The sequence below is a fragment of the Gopherus flavomarginatus genome, chromosome 3, assembly GCF_025201925.1.
Source record: "Gopherus flavomarginatus isolate rGopFla2 chromosome 3, rGopFla2.mat.asm, whole genome shotgun sequence".
Lineage (NCBI taxonomy): Eukaryota > Metazoa > Chordata > Testudines > Testudinidae > Gopherus > Gopherus flavomarginatus.
In genome coordinates this window covers 282,939,582-282,956,743 of record NC_066619.1, presented here as the reverse complement: position 1 = coordinate 282,956,743, position 17,162 = coordinate 282,939,582, and the positions used below count along the sequence as shown (strand labels likewise).

Sequence of the window (17,162 nt, the reverse complement as noted above, 5' to 3'; positions counted from 1 at the left end):
AAGCACTCAACAGCCTGGGCTGAGGTTACCTAAACAGCCTACTGTTGTCAATGATCTTTCTCCTCTGGCACAATGGAACTCTCTGAAATAAAGGTAGAGCTTGTCTGTGCATGAGACAGGTTTCTCAGAGGCCGGTCGGAAACAGCAAAATGAACTCTCTCAGGAACTAAGGACCATCACGAACCTCATCACTTTCCATTCTAAGTGCTAGGAACACGTCTTTGACCTTGTCATCTCTAATATAAACACACAGCAGCATATGTACGTTTGGTTGTATAACGTACGTACATGTGGGTGTATAAACCCTCCAAAAGAAAACACTCCACTGTACACACACTGTGAAGAGGATGAGAGAACAAAAAAATGTGACAGATGTGCAGTCACATTGCTTAATGCTCTACTGAAAGGCGCTAAGATTCTCCAGCAATGAGTGTGGTATAAGGACCTATATAGAATAGAATAGAATAGAATAGAATAGAATCCTCCCCATGAACAAATCAAACCAGTAGCCCTACTTATCCACTCTATAGTATAAAGATTTCAAGCCAAGGGTCTCTAGTACAAGTCTGTTTGCCAAAAGGTTCTGCCACCTTCTTCGGCTCTGGTTATGAGAAACTCTTTTCATTTAACTTGAAAAACAAATTAATTGATTCCCAGTTCTCCTCTCCAACACAGCACACAAACCCCAAGACACTGGTGTCACAGGTTAAGGGAGAGGGAGGGAGAAATCGTTGTGTGAGTCCCTGTTAAAATCTTAGTATCAGAGGGGTAGCTGCGTTAGTCTGTATTCACAAAAACAAGGAGGAGTCCGGTGGCACCTTAAAGACTAACAGATTTAGTTGGGCATAAGCTTTCCTGGGTAAAAAACCCCACTTCTTCAGATGTTTTTTAACCAGAAAAGCTCATGCTCAAATAAATCTGTTAGTCTTTAAGGTGCCACTAGACTCCTCATTGTTCCTGTTAAAATCTTGACACCACCTCTCTGTCCCAGAAATGCTGCTGAAAGGTGTAACTGCGCTCCTGGGATTGGACAGAAAATAATTCTGCTGACTAGAACAGAATTAACAAAGTGATTGCAGCTTCCCCACTTCCCAGATGTTTTCAAGGGAATTTTTATGCTGGCGACAGATGTGCTGGAGACTGGAGTTCACTTGGTATCTACAGAATGGGCACAGCACGGGCAACTGAAATGCCATCCAGCTAACATGCCTTCACTTGTTCCTCAAGGAGGGAGCTCAGTCTCCAACCCCATGTCCATTTCTCTGAGACTGCCCACCAGGGGACCCCAGGGTGTCAGCAGTGGGGGTGTGTTTTGCAATGGGCAAACTTGTCTTGTAGGGAAAGGATGGGGACTGCTCTAATAGAATTTCACAGGGCAACACAGGGTGTGAGGAGACTGTTTTCACCTTTATATCATCAGATTCACTGCTGAAAACTGCAGTGTGCTATTATAAACATACTCCAAGGAACATATGTTGCAGCTTCATGCTCCCTGGCCTTCCGCCACAATTTCTGCTTGCGCCCCTCCAGACCACTCAGAATGAAGCAGCCAAGCTCATCCTCCTCTCCTCTCACTCCTCTTCTCTCTTCAAATCCCTCCTCTTGCCTCATCCCACCTTCTGCATCAAGTTCCAGCTTCTCAGCCTTGCCTTTTGGGCCTTGCACAGCTCCGAGACTCCCGCCTGCCTACATCTCTGTTCTCACTTCACAGCCTTTGCTCTCTCTGCTCTGCCAACATGTCCTCCTGCCCCTCTGCCTCGCTGCTCTCCTCTCATCTTTGTGCCTTCTTCCACACTGGCCCCTGCACCTGAAACCCATTCTCAGTTCTATCCACTGAAGTGATCACCAATGAAATGGTTAATGTTGACACTGGTGGGCCACCATGGGCTACAGAGCTGACACTGGGTTGGATGGATCAACAGAGGGCAAGAGAGTTCAGCCCTCTAGGCTACTGTTTCAGGCTCTCCACATACGCAAGAAAACACAGCATTGTGTACGCTCAGTTTGGGTTTGGAAAGGTTGTGGGTTTTTTGGCAACTGTAAGGGCTAGAAACTACTTTTTTTTTAAATGAAAGCTGAGATTCTTCACAATCCAAATGTCATATGGGCCACGTAAATACATCCAGCAGGCCGGGTCTGGCACCCAGGCTGTATGTCTGACATACCTGATTTAGGGCGTAAGCTCTCTGGAGTAGAGGCACTGGGCCAAAAATGTAACTGGTGTAAACTGGAGCAGTTCTACAGACTCATCTGAAGATGTACCAATTTACACTCAGCAGAGTATTTGATCCCATGTCTTTATAAGGTCTATGCACACTGGTCATGCCATATAAAAAGATAAAATAACAACATAGCTTATTTTCTCATGGACAGGAGTTTGGATAAAACTGAAATTCCAAGTGGATACCTATGTATGTCCCCAAATATTTAATTTTAGGGCTGTCAAGCGATTAAAAAAATTAATTGCAGGTTTAATCGCACTGTTAAACAATAATAGAATATCATTTATTTAAATATTTTTGGATGTTTGCTACATTTTCAAATATATTGATTTCAGTTACAATACAGAATGCAAAATGTACAGTGCTCACTTTATATTTATTTTTTATTACAAGTATCTGCACTGTAAAAACACAAAAGTAGTAGTATTTTTCAATTCACCTAATACAAGTACTGTAGTGCAATTTCTATCATGAAAGTTGAACTTACAAATGTAGAACTATGTACAAAAATAACTGCATTCAAAAATAAAACAATGTAAAGTTTTAGAGCCTGCAAGTCCACTCATTCCTACTTCTTGTTCAGCCAATTGCTCAAACAAATTTGTTTACATTTTCAGGAGATAATGCTGCCTGCTTCTTGTTTACAATGTCACCTGAAAGCGAGAACAGGCATTCTCATGGCACTGCTGTAGCCAGCGTTGCAAGATATTTCTGTGCTGGATGTTCTAAAGATTCATATGTCTCTTCATGCTTTAACCACCATTCCAGGGGACATGCGTCCATGCTGATGATGGGTTTTGCTCAATAACAATCTGAAGAAGTGTGGAATGACACATGTTCATTTTCATTATCTGAGTCAGATGCCACCAGCAGAAAATTGATTTTCTTTTCTTGTGGTTTGGGTTTTGCAGTTTCCGCATTGGAGTGTTGCTCTTTTAATTATTCTGAAAGCATGCTCCACACCTCGTCCCTTTCAGATTTTGGACAGCACTTCAGATTCTTAAACCTTAGGTCGAGTGCTGTACCTATGTTTAGAAATCTCACATTGGCACCTTCTTTGCATTTTGTCAAAACTGCAGTGAAAGTATTCTTAAAATGAACAAGTGCTGGCTCATCATCCGAGATTGCTATAACATGAAATATATGGCAGAATGCGAGTAAAATAGAGATGGGGACATACAATTCTCCCCCAAGAAGTTCTGTCAGAAATTTAATTAATGCATTATTTTTTAATGAGCGTCATCAGAATGGAAGCATGTCCTCCAGAATAGTGGCGAAGCATGAAGGGGCATATGAATGTTTAGCATATTTGGCACATAAATACCTTGCAATGCCAGCTAGAAAAGTGCCATGCAAGTGCCGGTTCTCACTTTCTGGTGACATTGTAAATAAGAAGAGGGCAGCATTATCGCCTATAAATGCAAAAAAACTTGTTTGTCTTAACGATTGGCTGAACAAGAAGTAGGACTAAGGCCATGTCTACATCTAAAATTTTGCAGCGCTGGTTGTTACAGCTGTATTAGTACAGCTGTATAGGGCCAGCGCTGCAGAGTGGCCACACTTACAGCAACCAGCGCTGCAAGTGGTGTTAGATGTGGCCACACTGCAGCGCTGTTGGGCGGCTTCAAGGGGTTTCGGGGAACGCGAGAGCAAACCGGGAAAGGAGACCAGCTTCGCCGCGGTTTGCTCTCGCGTTCCGCGAACCACCCTGCAAACCGCAGGGAAGGAGACCTGCTTGCTCGGGTTCGGGGAACGCGAGAGCAAACCGGGAAAGGAGACCAGCTTCGCCGCGGTTTGCTCTCGCGTTCCGCGAACCACCCTGCAAACCGCAGGGAAGGAGACCTGCTTGCTCGGCGGTTCGGGGAACGCGAGAGCAAACCGGGAAAGGAGACCAGCTTCGCCGCGGTTTGCTCTCGCGTTCCGCGAACCACCGTGCAAACCGCAGGGAAGGAGACCTGCTTGTTCGGGGAACGCGAGAGCAAACCGCGGCGAAGCTGGTCTCCTTCCCCGGTTTGCTCTCGCGTTCCCGGAACCACCCTGCAAACCGCAGGGAAGGAGACCTGCTTGCTCGGGGTTCGGGGAACGCGAGAGCAAGCCGGGGAAGGAGACCAGCTTGATTACCAGAGGCTTCCTCAGGTATGCTGGGATACCTGCTTATTCCACGGAGGTCAAGAAAAGCGCTGGTAAGTGTCTATATTTGATTACCAGCGCTGGATCACCAGCGCTGGATCCTCTACACCCGAGACAAAACGGGAGTACGGCCAGCGCTGCAAACAGGGAGTTGCAGCGCTGGTGGTGCCCTGCAGATGTGTACACCTCCTAAGTTGCAGCGCTGTAACTCCCTCACCAGCGCTGCAACTTTCTGATGTAGACAAGCCCTGAGTGGACTTGTAGGCTCTGGAGTTTGACATTGTTTTGTTTTTGAGTGCAGTTATGTAACAAAAAAAAATCTACATTTGTAAGTTGCACATTTATGACAAAGAGATGCACTACAGTACTTGTATGAAGTGAACTGAAAAGTACTATTTATTTTATCATTTTTACAGTGCAAATATTGTAATAAAAATAATATACTTTGATTTCTATTACAACACAGAATACAATATATACAAAAATGTAGATAAACATCCAAAATATTTCATAAATCAATTGGTATTCTATTGTTTAACAGTGCAATTAAAACTGTGATTAATCAGGATTAATTTTTAATCATGATTAATTTTCTTGTGTTAATCGCGTGAGTTAACTGTGATTAACCAACAGCCCTATTTCATTTATATCAAACTAACTTTCTAAGAGTACAGCAGCCTGTGATACTCTCACCACTGTAACTGCCTTAGCAGACCTTACACCTTGATGGCTAAAAAAAGTCATTAGGTCCTGTCTACATTCTGGCTTGAATCATGCCAGCAATAACTCTTTTGTGTCTTCCAGCATGGCTACTGCTAAGCTGGTTTCTTTGCCCAGTGCGGACTGGGGATTTTAAGACTCATGCTAGCCCAAAGCATGGTGTAGGCTAGCCCCATTAGGTAACACACAGAACCACTTCCGAAGATGCGGCCCAGTCCTGTTCCCAATGAACTCAATGGGAGCGTCCAGCAAGGGCTGTAGTTTACAACGATGTTAGGTCAGCCATGGTGGTCTGCAATTGTGTCTGAGAACGGGGTTATAATCCATAAAATGAACAGGTTCTAACTCTGTTTCTGAGAGAGAAGAAGGAAGCTGGGTGAGGGGAATGGGAGGATGCTGGGAACATGGCTGTGGCAACTGATGCGTAGTTGGAGAATCCTTGCACAGCTTCTTCCTCATCTTTCTATAACCATTGCACAATAGGATACACACAAGTATCTGAATGATGACAACATTGTGAGATACAAGTAGGATAAATTCATTCCTAGTCTAACTCCACTGAAGTCAGAGTTATGCGAGGGGTCCAGTGAGGCTACACCAGAGAAGGCACATGATGAGTTCTTCTACTTTCTTCTGCTTTAAAATTCTTCACGTCCCATACTTAGAATTTTCTTACTTTCATGGATGCAGCTAAACCATATTTATATTTTATTAAGGCTGTCTTAACATAGCTACTGTTTATTATACAACTGAAATAAGAATATATCTGTGCAAAATAACTGGCATTATGCTCATCACACAGAGTATGCCATCCCAAAATAAATGTTGATTCTATAGGTTGGATGCTTCCACATTGTGTCCAAGCAGCAGGAATGCATGAGACATGATGAAAGAACGGAACACCAGGGAGCTAAGCAGTGGGAGGTAACACTGAGTTGCCTGAAGAGCAAAGAACGAAGGCCAGGGAGTTAAAATACGCAGCAGGCACAGACTAGAGACGCCAAGAGAGCTGAAAAAAATGGCATGAGAGATGAGAGAGGCAGCTGGGGGAGTTAAAACATGCAGATGGAGAGATGTGAGATATGGCTGGGAGAGATGAAAGACCTGGATCCAAGTGGAAAGACGACGACCAGGAACTGGCCACTAAAATAAACTTTCAAAATATTGGGACAAATAACCCCAACAACACTGTATTAGTCTTGTTTTAAGCTAAAATCCATTGGTGGGGACTATGGGCAGATCCTCAGCTGATGGAACATAGCTCCACTTAAGCCAAGGAAATTACACCAATTTACCACTGGCCCCATACACAAGGAATCAGAGTGGCATTTGTAAGAGTCACTTTTCTCACTAACCACAACCACAGATTCAAACACAGCAGAACTCTGAGGAAGATCTAGATTGAACTTTGTGACTCAGGCCTAGGTTTAATTAAAATCACCTTCAGCCTTAAAAATAATAAATCATCGTTCTCCTCACCATTTTTAAAAGTAATATGAGATTTTTTTTAATAATTAAAGCTATGTGTAATACATTTCATATGTCTCTTGCTATAACTGCAATAAAACTTTCCCACCATAATGAGGATCTGACAGACAGCCGTCTGTCAGACAGACAGTTTGCAGCGTTGCTGTAGTCTTGTTGGGCCCAGGATATTAGAAGATAATGTGGGTGAGGTCATATTTTTTATTGGACCAACTTCTGTTGGTGAAAGAGAGAAGTTTTCAAGCTTACACACCTTGTCTCTCAGATAGACAGACAGGAAAAAGAGCTGCCTGCAATTTTCCACTTAAATGATTTTTTGACAGAAAAGGCAGCTCCTGTAAAATTGAAATTTTTCACTGGAAAATTTTGATTTTGCCAAAATTTTTCAATTTTCCATCAGGAATACCAAATCAAAATACTTCATTTCAGGCTGGTTACACTCGTACTGAAATATTTTAGTTTGTTGAACTGATCCAAAACATTTTGTTTCAAGCCAATTTAAAATTAAACTGAATCTCTTCATGATACTGTATTGCCTCATGGCAGTTGTAGTTCAGGAGTCTCAAGCCACCATTTTCTCCTATGGGCCAGGTTCCTTGGCTTGACCATGTCTCCCATGATGCAATGCAGTCTCCCCTCTGACCAGGCTGTATGATGCATCATGGAAGATGTAGTCTGGTCAGGCATCTGAATTACAACTTCTGTGAGGCAATGCAGCACCACTGGGAGAAGTAGTTTAATGTTGAACTGACTTGAAATAGAAAATCTTAAAAATCACATAATCGTGATTACAGTTTTGGGATTTTCCCCATGTCAATACTAAATGATTTTGGCAGCTGATAACTCACAAATTGCTATAGATAAATAAAGGACAGAGCTTCGCAGCACTTGAAAACTGGTGCCACGCTTTCAGATGGTATGGAACCATTTTTTTAAAGCATTCACAGTTCTCAAGACAGCAGCAGATAAGTTCATGTTGGAACTGAAGAGGGAGGAAAGTAAGGCAGCAATCAGAGTAATGTACCATAGCTTTCCAAAACTAGATATTATAACGGGAGAGATCATCAAAGCCACAAATGGCAGCGAAGTACCTATCTCTCACTGAAAGTCAATGGGAGTTGGGTGCCTATATGCCATTTGTGCCTTTGAAAATCTACTGCATTGTCTGTAAATATTATAAATAAATAGAGAAATTATATTTAGAACATAAGAACGGCCGTACCGGGTCAGACCAAAGGTCCATCTAGCCCAGTATCTGTCTACCGACAGTGGCCAATGCCAGGTGCCCCAGAGGGAGTGAAGCTAACAGGCAATGATCAAGTGATCTCTCTCCTGCCATCCATCTCCATCCTCTGATGAACAGAGGCTAGGGACACCATTCTTTACCCTTCCTGGCTAATAGCCATTTATGGACTTAGCCACCATGAATTTATCCAGTTCCCTTTTAAACATTGTTATAGTCCTAACCTTCACAACCTCCTCAGGCAAGGAGTTCCACAAGTTGACTGTGCGCTGCGTGAAGAAGAACTTCCTTTTATTTGTTTTAAACCTGCTACCTATTAATTTCATTTGGTGACCACAAGTTCTTGTATTATGGGAATAAGTAAATAACTTTTCCTTGTCCACTTTCTCCACATCACTCATGATTTTATATACCTCTATCATATCCCCCCTTAGTCTCCTCTTTTCCAAGCTGAAGAGGCCTAGCCTCTTTAATCTTTCCTCATATGGGACCCTCTCCAAACCCCTAAACATTTTAATTGCCCTTTTCTGAACCTTTTCTAGTGCTAGAATATCTTTTTTGAGGTGAGGAGACTACATCTGTACACAGTATTCGAGATGTGGGCGTACCATGGATTTATATAAGGGCAATAATATATTCTCAGTCTTATTCTCTATCACCTTTTTCTGCTAGTCCTCATTACATAAGCACAGTATTGCCAATCCAAAGCATTCAAAAATCAAAAGTCAGAGCCCAAAACCATGAAAATGGCTTAAAAATCTTATGTTTAAAAAAATATATATATATATAATAATGTTGTTGGTTTGGTGAGTTCTGAGCCTTTAGGGGGCACTCAGGTCACACTTTCAAGCTCTTCTTTGCAGCCATGAGGGCTAAAAAATTACTTTGTTAAAAAACTGAAACCTGAGATTCTCACCTAAATGTTTGACTCCAGGAGCTGGGATTTCAAGAAAAATGACAAATAGAGTGCTATAGGATGAATATGGGCCAGATCCTGTCCTGGAGTAACCTGTGTAGCTTCGCTGGCCAGCTCAAAACCTGGCCTTATAAATTGACTTTCCTTCTTTGCTGACCCAGTCTGTTATGCCTCCACCTTCCTGTACTGACCTGAACTGAAAACTCACTTCTTCCAAAAAGGCCCTTCCTCCTTAGTCTTTTCCTCAGAGAGCTGCTATGAAATTGGACTGAAAATGTTTATTTCACTGACCACTAAAAACAAAAAACCCTGCAAAAAAAATGTGGAACTGCACAGGTACATGCCTGTGGAGTCTTCTGGCTCCCCTGGGAGACTCCTGTCTTTGGGCACCCTCTGCTGGCATCCCAAAAGCTGTCAATCTCCTATTTTTAGGGACAGACAGCTCCATACTATAATGACTGGCCTGAGAAAAACATTGAGCAAATGTGGATGAACAGAGCAACCACAGCGAGGTCCATGCAGCAAGAAAGAGCCACAGATTGTTAGGGAGAAGATCACTACATCTCAGGAAACACAGGCTGGAGAAGGCAGTACTTAGTGCCTGGGGGACTTAATGGGAAAAGGAGATGCTGGAGCAAGGCAAGGCCCAAGAAGGTCATGGAGGGAAAGGAGAGGAAGGTGACTACCACTGGAACGGAGTGAGGTATTTTAAGGTTATGCCAGAATTCCCCAGGCTGGAATTTGACCTGGACACCTGGGTTCACAGTCTGATCTTTGGGCAAAGGGGATAAAAAGTTCCATACGAGCTTTAAACCACCTTACACATGCTACACAACATGCTAGTTTTACATCTCATGAAACTTTTTATTTGGCCTGAGCCATGTGGGTCTCAGGAGTCCTAGGTTCAATTCCTAGCTCTGCCACTGACCTCCTGGGAGACACTGGGCAAGCCACTTCTGCTCCCCTTGCCTTGGTTCCCCCGTGCGTAAAATAAGAATAACACCAGCGAGCTTCTTTGTAAAGCGCTTTGAGCGCTATCGATGAGAAGTCAGCATCCTCAGTATTCACAGCATGTCTGTTTGGAAAGTACCAAGCACAGGGCTGGTGCTACAGAAATAGTTAATAGTAGAGAGGGGGGATGGTCTTGTTAAAGCTATGGGCTGGGACTCTCTCTGTTATATTGGGCAAGCCATTTAAGGTTTGTTTACACAAGGAAATTATTCCATAATAAGGTAGGGTGTGATTTTAAAGCATAACAGCTATTCTGGAATAGCTGTGTGGACACTCTTATTCCGGTTTAGCTTAATCCAAATTGGAATTATTCCGGTCAACATCCCTATGCAGACAGGGCCTTAATCTCGCTCTGCCTCATTATCCGATCTGTAAAATGGGGCTAATAATACTGTGATTCTTGACACCCTTTGTCTGTTGTCTATTTAAGAGAGTCCAGGGTAGGGACATTATGTGTCTGTACAGCACCTAGCACACTGGAGGTGTCTTGGAGAGGGTCTTGAGAGGTGACAGTAATACAAATGAACAAATGCAAGATGCCCAGAAACACATCAGCCATTAACACTTACAGAAAAAAAGGCTTGATCCCTGTTCACAAGCAGAGAGAATTTCACACAGCCCAATGGCATTTATGGACCAAGGACAAAGCTGAGGTTCAACACCCAGTCCTGCTAATTATTGTTTACTTTGTCAGTGGAGTGTTTTAGAGTTGCCATCATTAACATTTGCTTAAAAAGTGCTTCCAGTTTAGCGTGAGAACAAAGGTAGCTGGCTCTTTAGAGACACTATCCTTCAATGCAGTAATCAGTCTCTGAAGGTTCACAGGTGACACACGCCCCATTGAAGCCCACTGAAACAGAATGAGGTGTACAGATGGGCTGACAGTAGATAGCCTCTTCTCTGACAGAGAATTTTTTTTTAAAAAGCCAGGAAAGAGTAAACATCCACAACAAAAAGAACTCACCGCACTACGTTCTTAGCAGAAAAGAAAAGACATGCTGGAACACAGGGGAGGGGGGATATGGATGTAGCAGATATTTTGTTAAAATGCGGTGACACTCGTAATTAGACACACTATGATAATACTGCCCTATACCACACACACCCTAAAGTGATACCAAAAATGTAGCATTTCTCAAAAGTGCAATGAAATACCATGGAGCCATACATCACGAGGGAGTCAATCTTAATCACAGGAAGCCAAGTTTCACTGAGCATGCAACAGACAGCATTTGAGGCTAGTGTTCCACCCATGCTTCCATACAATTAGGCCCAGTTTTTCAGAAAGAGGCCCGAGGCCTGCATGAAATTACAAGCTTATGGCCTGATCCAAACTTCACTGAAATCAATGGGAATCTTTCCATTGAATACAGCAGGTTTTTAGACCCCTAAAGAGTAAAGGTAATCAAGCAACTGCAGCATTCAGACAGAAGATTTCTGCTTGTTCCTTTTAAAGAGAAGCCATAATACTGGTATTAATGCTGCAGTATTCTATACTGATGGCCAAAGATGCCGAAACAACAATACAATGTGTAACAATACAATTACTGCTATCTACTGGAGTATACTTTTGTCCTTGGCCAGTTTCACAAGGATATTTCTTCTGAAATCCCAGTTAATGTCCACATTAGAGCTTGAAGGTGTAACCTCCAGTTACATACCTGCATTCGCTCTGATCAAACCAACACTCTAAAACCAAAAGAGTAGCCACGGTGGCCTGTGTGGGTTACCTGACCTGAGTACATACTTGGGGTCTTAGATGGGATTGGACTCAGGGTGGCTAGCCTCCTCCTGCTGCTTGCACTGCTGTGGCTACGTTGCTATTTTTGAGCTAGCACAGGTATATCTCCCTGAGCAGAAAACGACACCTTCCAGCTCCAGTGCAGCCGTATCCTAAATTGCACATCTTTACCCATGAAGGCTGTTCCTCACTTTCCCCCAGCTTCCCTTCCCTGGAAATTCCCTCCTGCCCCACATCACCCAACACTTACTTTTCCATTATAGACATAATCATTGGAGGTAGAACCAGTATAGGCATTGGCAGGACCACTCTAGTCAGGGCTGTCTCTATCAGTGCCTGAAATAAAATAAAAAAAGAAATAGAAGACAGACACTTAAAACTAAATAATAGGAGATATACCTATCTCATAGAACTGGAATGGACCTTGAAAGGTCATCAAGTCCAGCCCCCTGCCTTCACTAGCAGGATCAATTTTTGCCCCAGATGGCCCCCTCAAGGATTAAACTCACAACCCTGGGTTTAGCAGGCCAATGCTCAAACCACGAGCTATCCCTCCCCCATAATAAAACTGCTCCCAATCTTTATTGATCAAACAATCCACTGGGACAGAAATCCTTCCCCTAGTATTTTCAATGGTATGTATGTGGCTGGAATGTAACAACAAAGATTGATAACAAGGTTGATATCAGTCACCTGCATATAGATTCATGGATTATTAGGCTGGAAGGGGCCACTGTGACTATCTGTTCTGACCTCCTGTATAACCCAGACCAGAGAACTTTCCTTAATTAATTCCTATTTGAGCTAGAGCAGATCTTTAGAAAAACATCTAATGCTGATTTTAAAATGGCCAGTGATGAAGAAACCACCACAACCCTTGGCAAGTTGGTCTAATGGTTAATTACCCTCACTGTTAAAAATGTGCACCTTGTTTCCAGGCTGAATTTATCTAGTTTCAGCTTCCAGCCATTGGATCTAGTTATACATACCTCTGTCTGCTAGCCGAAGAGAACCACCAATTTCTCTTCCCCATGCAGGTACTTCCAGACTGTGATCAAGTCACCCCTTAACTTTCTCTTTGTTAAGCTAAAAGGATGGCATTCTTTGACTCTTATCACTGTAGGGCTATCTCCACACTGTACCGCTGTAAGGTCTCTCGTGTAGCTGCTCTATGCCAATGTGAGAGAGCTCCGCCGTTGACATAATTAAACCACATCCAACGAGCGGTGGTAGCTATGTTGGCAGGAGAAGTTCTCCTGCATAGGCCAAGAGTATAATAGGCTAGGGAAGGCTAAGCCTGCCCTGGTACAGCTGCAGCTGCCAGTTGCAGGGAAGTTTTTTTATTATTATTATGCGCCATGCAAGTTCTGGGGAAGCCGAGGAGGCGGTATGTGCTACTCAACTTCCTTGGTTCATCAGTAATCTCCCTGGACTCCATGGTGCATATAAAAAGCTCAGGTTATTCGGAAGAGACGTGAGCTTTTCCCATGGGGTGGCTTGGGGTCTCAGGAGGGGAGGTGCGGAGCAGCTGGGAGAGCTCCAGCCAGCCCGGGACTCCTCCAGGGGCAGGGGGACTTAGGGATCTAGCTGGCCCAGGGGTCCTCCGGCCGTGGGGGGGAGGGGGCTGGAGGCTCTGGCCACGGGAGAGGGTTCAGGTGGAAAGGGTGGAGTGAGGGGGGCTAGCCTCCTGGAAGGGGAGCTCCACCCACGCTCTGTTTTTCTCACCCTGCTGAGTGACATAAGTTTTGATGACATAAGCGATAGTGTAGACATGGCCTGAATTATTTTTTTCTGAACTGCTAATCACTCCTGTGGCTCTTCTCTCAACCCTCGCCAATTTATCAACATAGGGCTGGGCAGTAAGTGGTTTTTTCATCCCGGGAGAGTCTTCTAGATTTTGAAAATTTTTCCCATTCTGAATCAGGAAGGGAAATCAAAATCTGGAAATTTTTCCCACATTGACAAATTGAAAAAATAATTCAATTAGGGTAAAAAGACGGTTACTCACCTTTGTAACTGTTGTTCTTCGAGATGTATTGCTCATATCCATTCCAGTTAGGTGTGCGCGCGCTGCGTGCACGTTCGTCGGAAGATTTTTACCCTAGCAACACTCGGTGGGTCGGCTGGGCGCTCCCTGGAGTGGCGCCGCCATGGCGCCGGATATATACCCCTGCTGGCCCAACCGCCCCTCAGTTCCTTCTTGCCGACTACTCCGACAGTGGGGAAGGAGGGCGGGTGTGGAATGGATATGAGCAACACATCTCGAAGAACAGTTACAAAGGTGAGTAACCGTCTTTTCTTCTTTGAGTGATTGCTCATATCCATTCCAGTTAGGTGATTCCCAAGCCTTACCTAAGTGGTGGGGTCGGAGTGAGATGTGGCAGAGCACAGAACTGCTGAGCCAAAGGCTGCATCATCTCTAGACTGTTGGACCAAAGCATAATGTGAAGCAAAGGTGTGGACCAAGGACGAGGGAGCTGCGCGACATATTTCCTAGATTGGTACATGAGCCAGGAAGGCAGCAGATGAAGCCTGAGCCCTGGCAGAATGTGCGGTGAGATTGCTCGAGGGAACGTGAGCCAAGTCATAACAAGTGCAGATGGACGCCGTCAGCCAAGAGGAGATCCTCTGGGAGGAGACAGGTAGGCCCTTCATTCGGCCTGCCACTGCGACAAAGAGTTGGGGCGATTTACGAAAGGGCTTCGTCCGTTCGATATAAAATGCGAGAGCCCTACGGACATCTAGGGAGTGCAATTGTTGCTCCCGCCGTGATGAGTGCGGCTTCGGGAAGAAGCCCAGAAGGAAGATGTCCTGATTGATATGGAAGGGCGATACCACTTTAGGGAGGAACGCTGGGTGTGGTCGCAACTGCACCTTGTCCTTGTGAAACACAGTATACAGTGGGTCCACCATGAGCGCCCGAAGCTCGGAGACTCGTCTGGCCGATGTAATGGCTATGAGAAAAACTGTCTTCCAGGACAGGTATAGCAGCGAGCAAGTTGCTAACGGCTCGAATGGTGGAGACATAAGTCTGGTTAAGACCAGGTTGAAGTCCCAGGTAGGGGCAGGCCGGTGTACTTGGGGGTATAGGCGCTCCAAGCCCTTAAGGAACCTGGAACTCATAGGGTGTGAAAACACGGGAGCGGCCACTCTCCCCTGGGTGGAAGGTAGAAATGGCCGCCAAGTGCACCCTCAATGATGATATCGCTAGGCCCTGCTGTTTGAGAGACCAGAGGTAATCCAGGATGGTGGGGATCGAGACCTCGGTGGGAGTAACATTTTGCGGTTCTCACCAGCAGGAGAAGCGCTTCCACTTGGCCAGATACGTGGCCCGAGTGGAAGGTTTTCTGCTACCCAGGAGTACTTGTTGTACTGAGGCAGAGCAACGTAATTCTGATTGGCTTAGCCACGCAGCAGCCATGCCATGAGGTGAAGGGACTGCAGGTCTGGGTGGTGAAGTCTGCCGTGGTCCTGAGTTATGAGGTCTGGGCGAAGAGGCAGGGTAATTGGATTGGCTATCGACAGGTCGAGCAACATGGTGTACCAGTGGTGCCTGGGCCACGCTGGAGCGATCATGATTAAGCGAGCTTCGTCTTTGCAGAGCTTTAGCAGGACTCTGTGAACCAGCGGGAACGGTGGAAAGGCATAAAGCAGTTGGCCCATCCACGGTATCAGGAAGGCTTCCGAGATCGAACCTGGGGAGAGACCTTGGAAGGAGCAGAACATCTGGCATTTCCTGTTCTCGCGGGAAGCGAAGAAGTCTATGCGGGGAAATCCCCACTTTCGGAAAACAGAATGAATAATGTCTGGACGGATCGACCACTCGTGAGAGCGGAAGGATCTGCTGAGTCGATCCGCCAGAGTGTTCCGAACCCCTGGGAGAAAGGATGCTACCAGGTCTATCGAATGGGCTATACAAAAGTTCCAGAGTTGAATGGCTTCCTGACAAAGAGGGGAGGATTGTGTCCCCCGTTTGTTTATGTAGCACATGGCCATTGTGTTGTCTGTGAACACTGAGACACAACGGCCTTGCAGATGCTGCTGAAACGCCTGGCACGCAAGGCGGACTGCTCTCAACTCTCGGACATTGATGTGCAAGGCCAGCTCCTGAGATGACCAAAGGCCTTGAATGCGAAGATGGCGAGGTGAGCATCCCAGCCAAGAGATGACGCATCTGTCGTCAGGGTCATAGAAGGCTGGGGCGGATGGAATGGCATCCCTGCACACACCAGGGAGGGCGTCAACCACCAGTCGAGGGAGCCTAGGAGTCTCGGGGGAACTGTGAGGATCCTGTCTATATTATGTCTCCCCGGGTGGTATACTGAGGAGAACCAAGTTTGAAGGGGACGTAGGCGTAGCCTGGCATGCTTGGTCACGAACGTGCAGGCAGCCATGTGACCCAGGAGAACGAGACAAGTTCGAGCCGAAGTGGTTGGGAATTTTTGTAGGCCTTGTGTAATCGATATCATTGTGTGAAACCGTGGCTGTGGTAAGCAGGCCCTGGCGAGATTGGAGTCCAGAATGGCCCCAACGAACTCAATTCTTTGTGTGGGAACCAGAGCAGATTTCTCTAGGTTGATCATCAGGCCTAGTTGGATGAATAGGTCTTTGACGATGCCCACGTGGCATGTTACTTGGGTCTCGGAGGCCCCACGAACGAGCCAATCGTCGAGATACGGGAAGACGTGTATGCGTCGACGACGGAGGGAAGCGGCGACTACGGCCATACACTTTGTGAACACTCTTGGGGCTGTGGAGAGGCCAAATGGAAGGACTGTAAATTGGAAATGTTGACAGTTGACCACAAACCTGAGGTACCATCTGTGCGGAGGATAAATGGCAATGTGAAAATACGTGTCCTTCATATCGAGGGCGGCATACCAGTCTCCAGGATCCAAGGATGGGATGATGGTCCCCAGGGATACCATGCAGAACTTCAACTTTATCAAGAACTTGTTGAGTCCCCGCAGGTCTAGAATTGGTCTGAGACCTCCCTTCGCCTTGGGGATTAGAAAATAGCGGGAGTAGAACCCCTTGCCCCTCAAGTCCTCTAGTACCTCCTCTATAGCTCCCATGGCAAGGAGGGACCGTACCTCCTGCAAAAGGATTTGCTCGTGAGAGGGGTCCCTGAAGAGGGATGAGGTTGAGGGGTGGGGGTGGGGGGGCGAAATAAACTGAAGGCAGTATCCAAATTCTACCGTGCGTAAGACCCAATGATCTGAAGTTAGTTGGGTCCACGCAGGGAGGAAATAGGAAAGGCGGTTGCAAAAGGGAGGGAAAGGATCCTGTTGAACAACTGGTACGTCGCCCTCGGGTGCGCCTTCAAAAGTTTGGTTTAGGTCCCGCGGGTGGTTTGGCGGGGCCGTGATTCTGACCCCCTTGGGGTCCGGACTGCCATCTACGATTGCCTCGGCCACGCCTCCTGCTGAAGTCCTGCCACTGTCTAGGCGGGCGGTAAGGGCGCTGAGGCTGGGACCGGAAGGGTCTGCGCTGAGTCTGCGGTGTGTGCATCCCGAGCGAGTGCATGATCACCCTATTGTCCTTCAGACTCTGCAGCCTGGGGTCAGTATTTTCCGAAAATAGGCCCTGACCTTCAAAGGGCAAGTCCTGTATCGTATGCTGCAATTCAGGTGGAAGGCCTGACACCTGAAGCCATGATATTCGCCTCATGGTAATTCCTGAAGCCAGAGTTCT

At 45.8% G+C, this 17,162-nt stretch overlaps 1 protein-coding gene across 5 annotated transcripts in view; it reads right to left on the bottom strand.

Moving 5' to 3' along the window:
- SFXN5 (sideroflexin 5) overlaps positions 1–17,162 on the bottom strand; it is a 176,150-nt gene that overhangs the window by 42,909 nt on the left and 116,079 nt on the right. For all 5 annotated transcript variants that reach the window (XM_050943416.1, XM_050943415.1, XM_050943417.1 and 2 more), the window contains one exon: positions 11,719–11,804. In XM_050943416.1, coding sequence (XP_050799373.1) covers positions 11,719–11,804 — 86 coding nt within the window. The remainder of the gene's footprint in view (positions 1–11,718; positions 11,805–17,162) is intronic.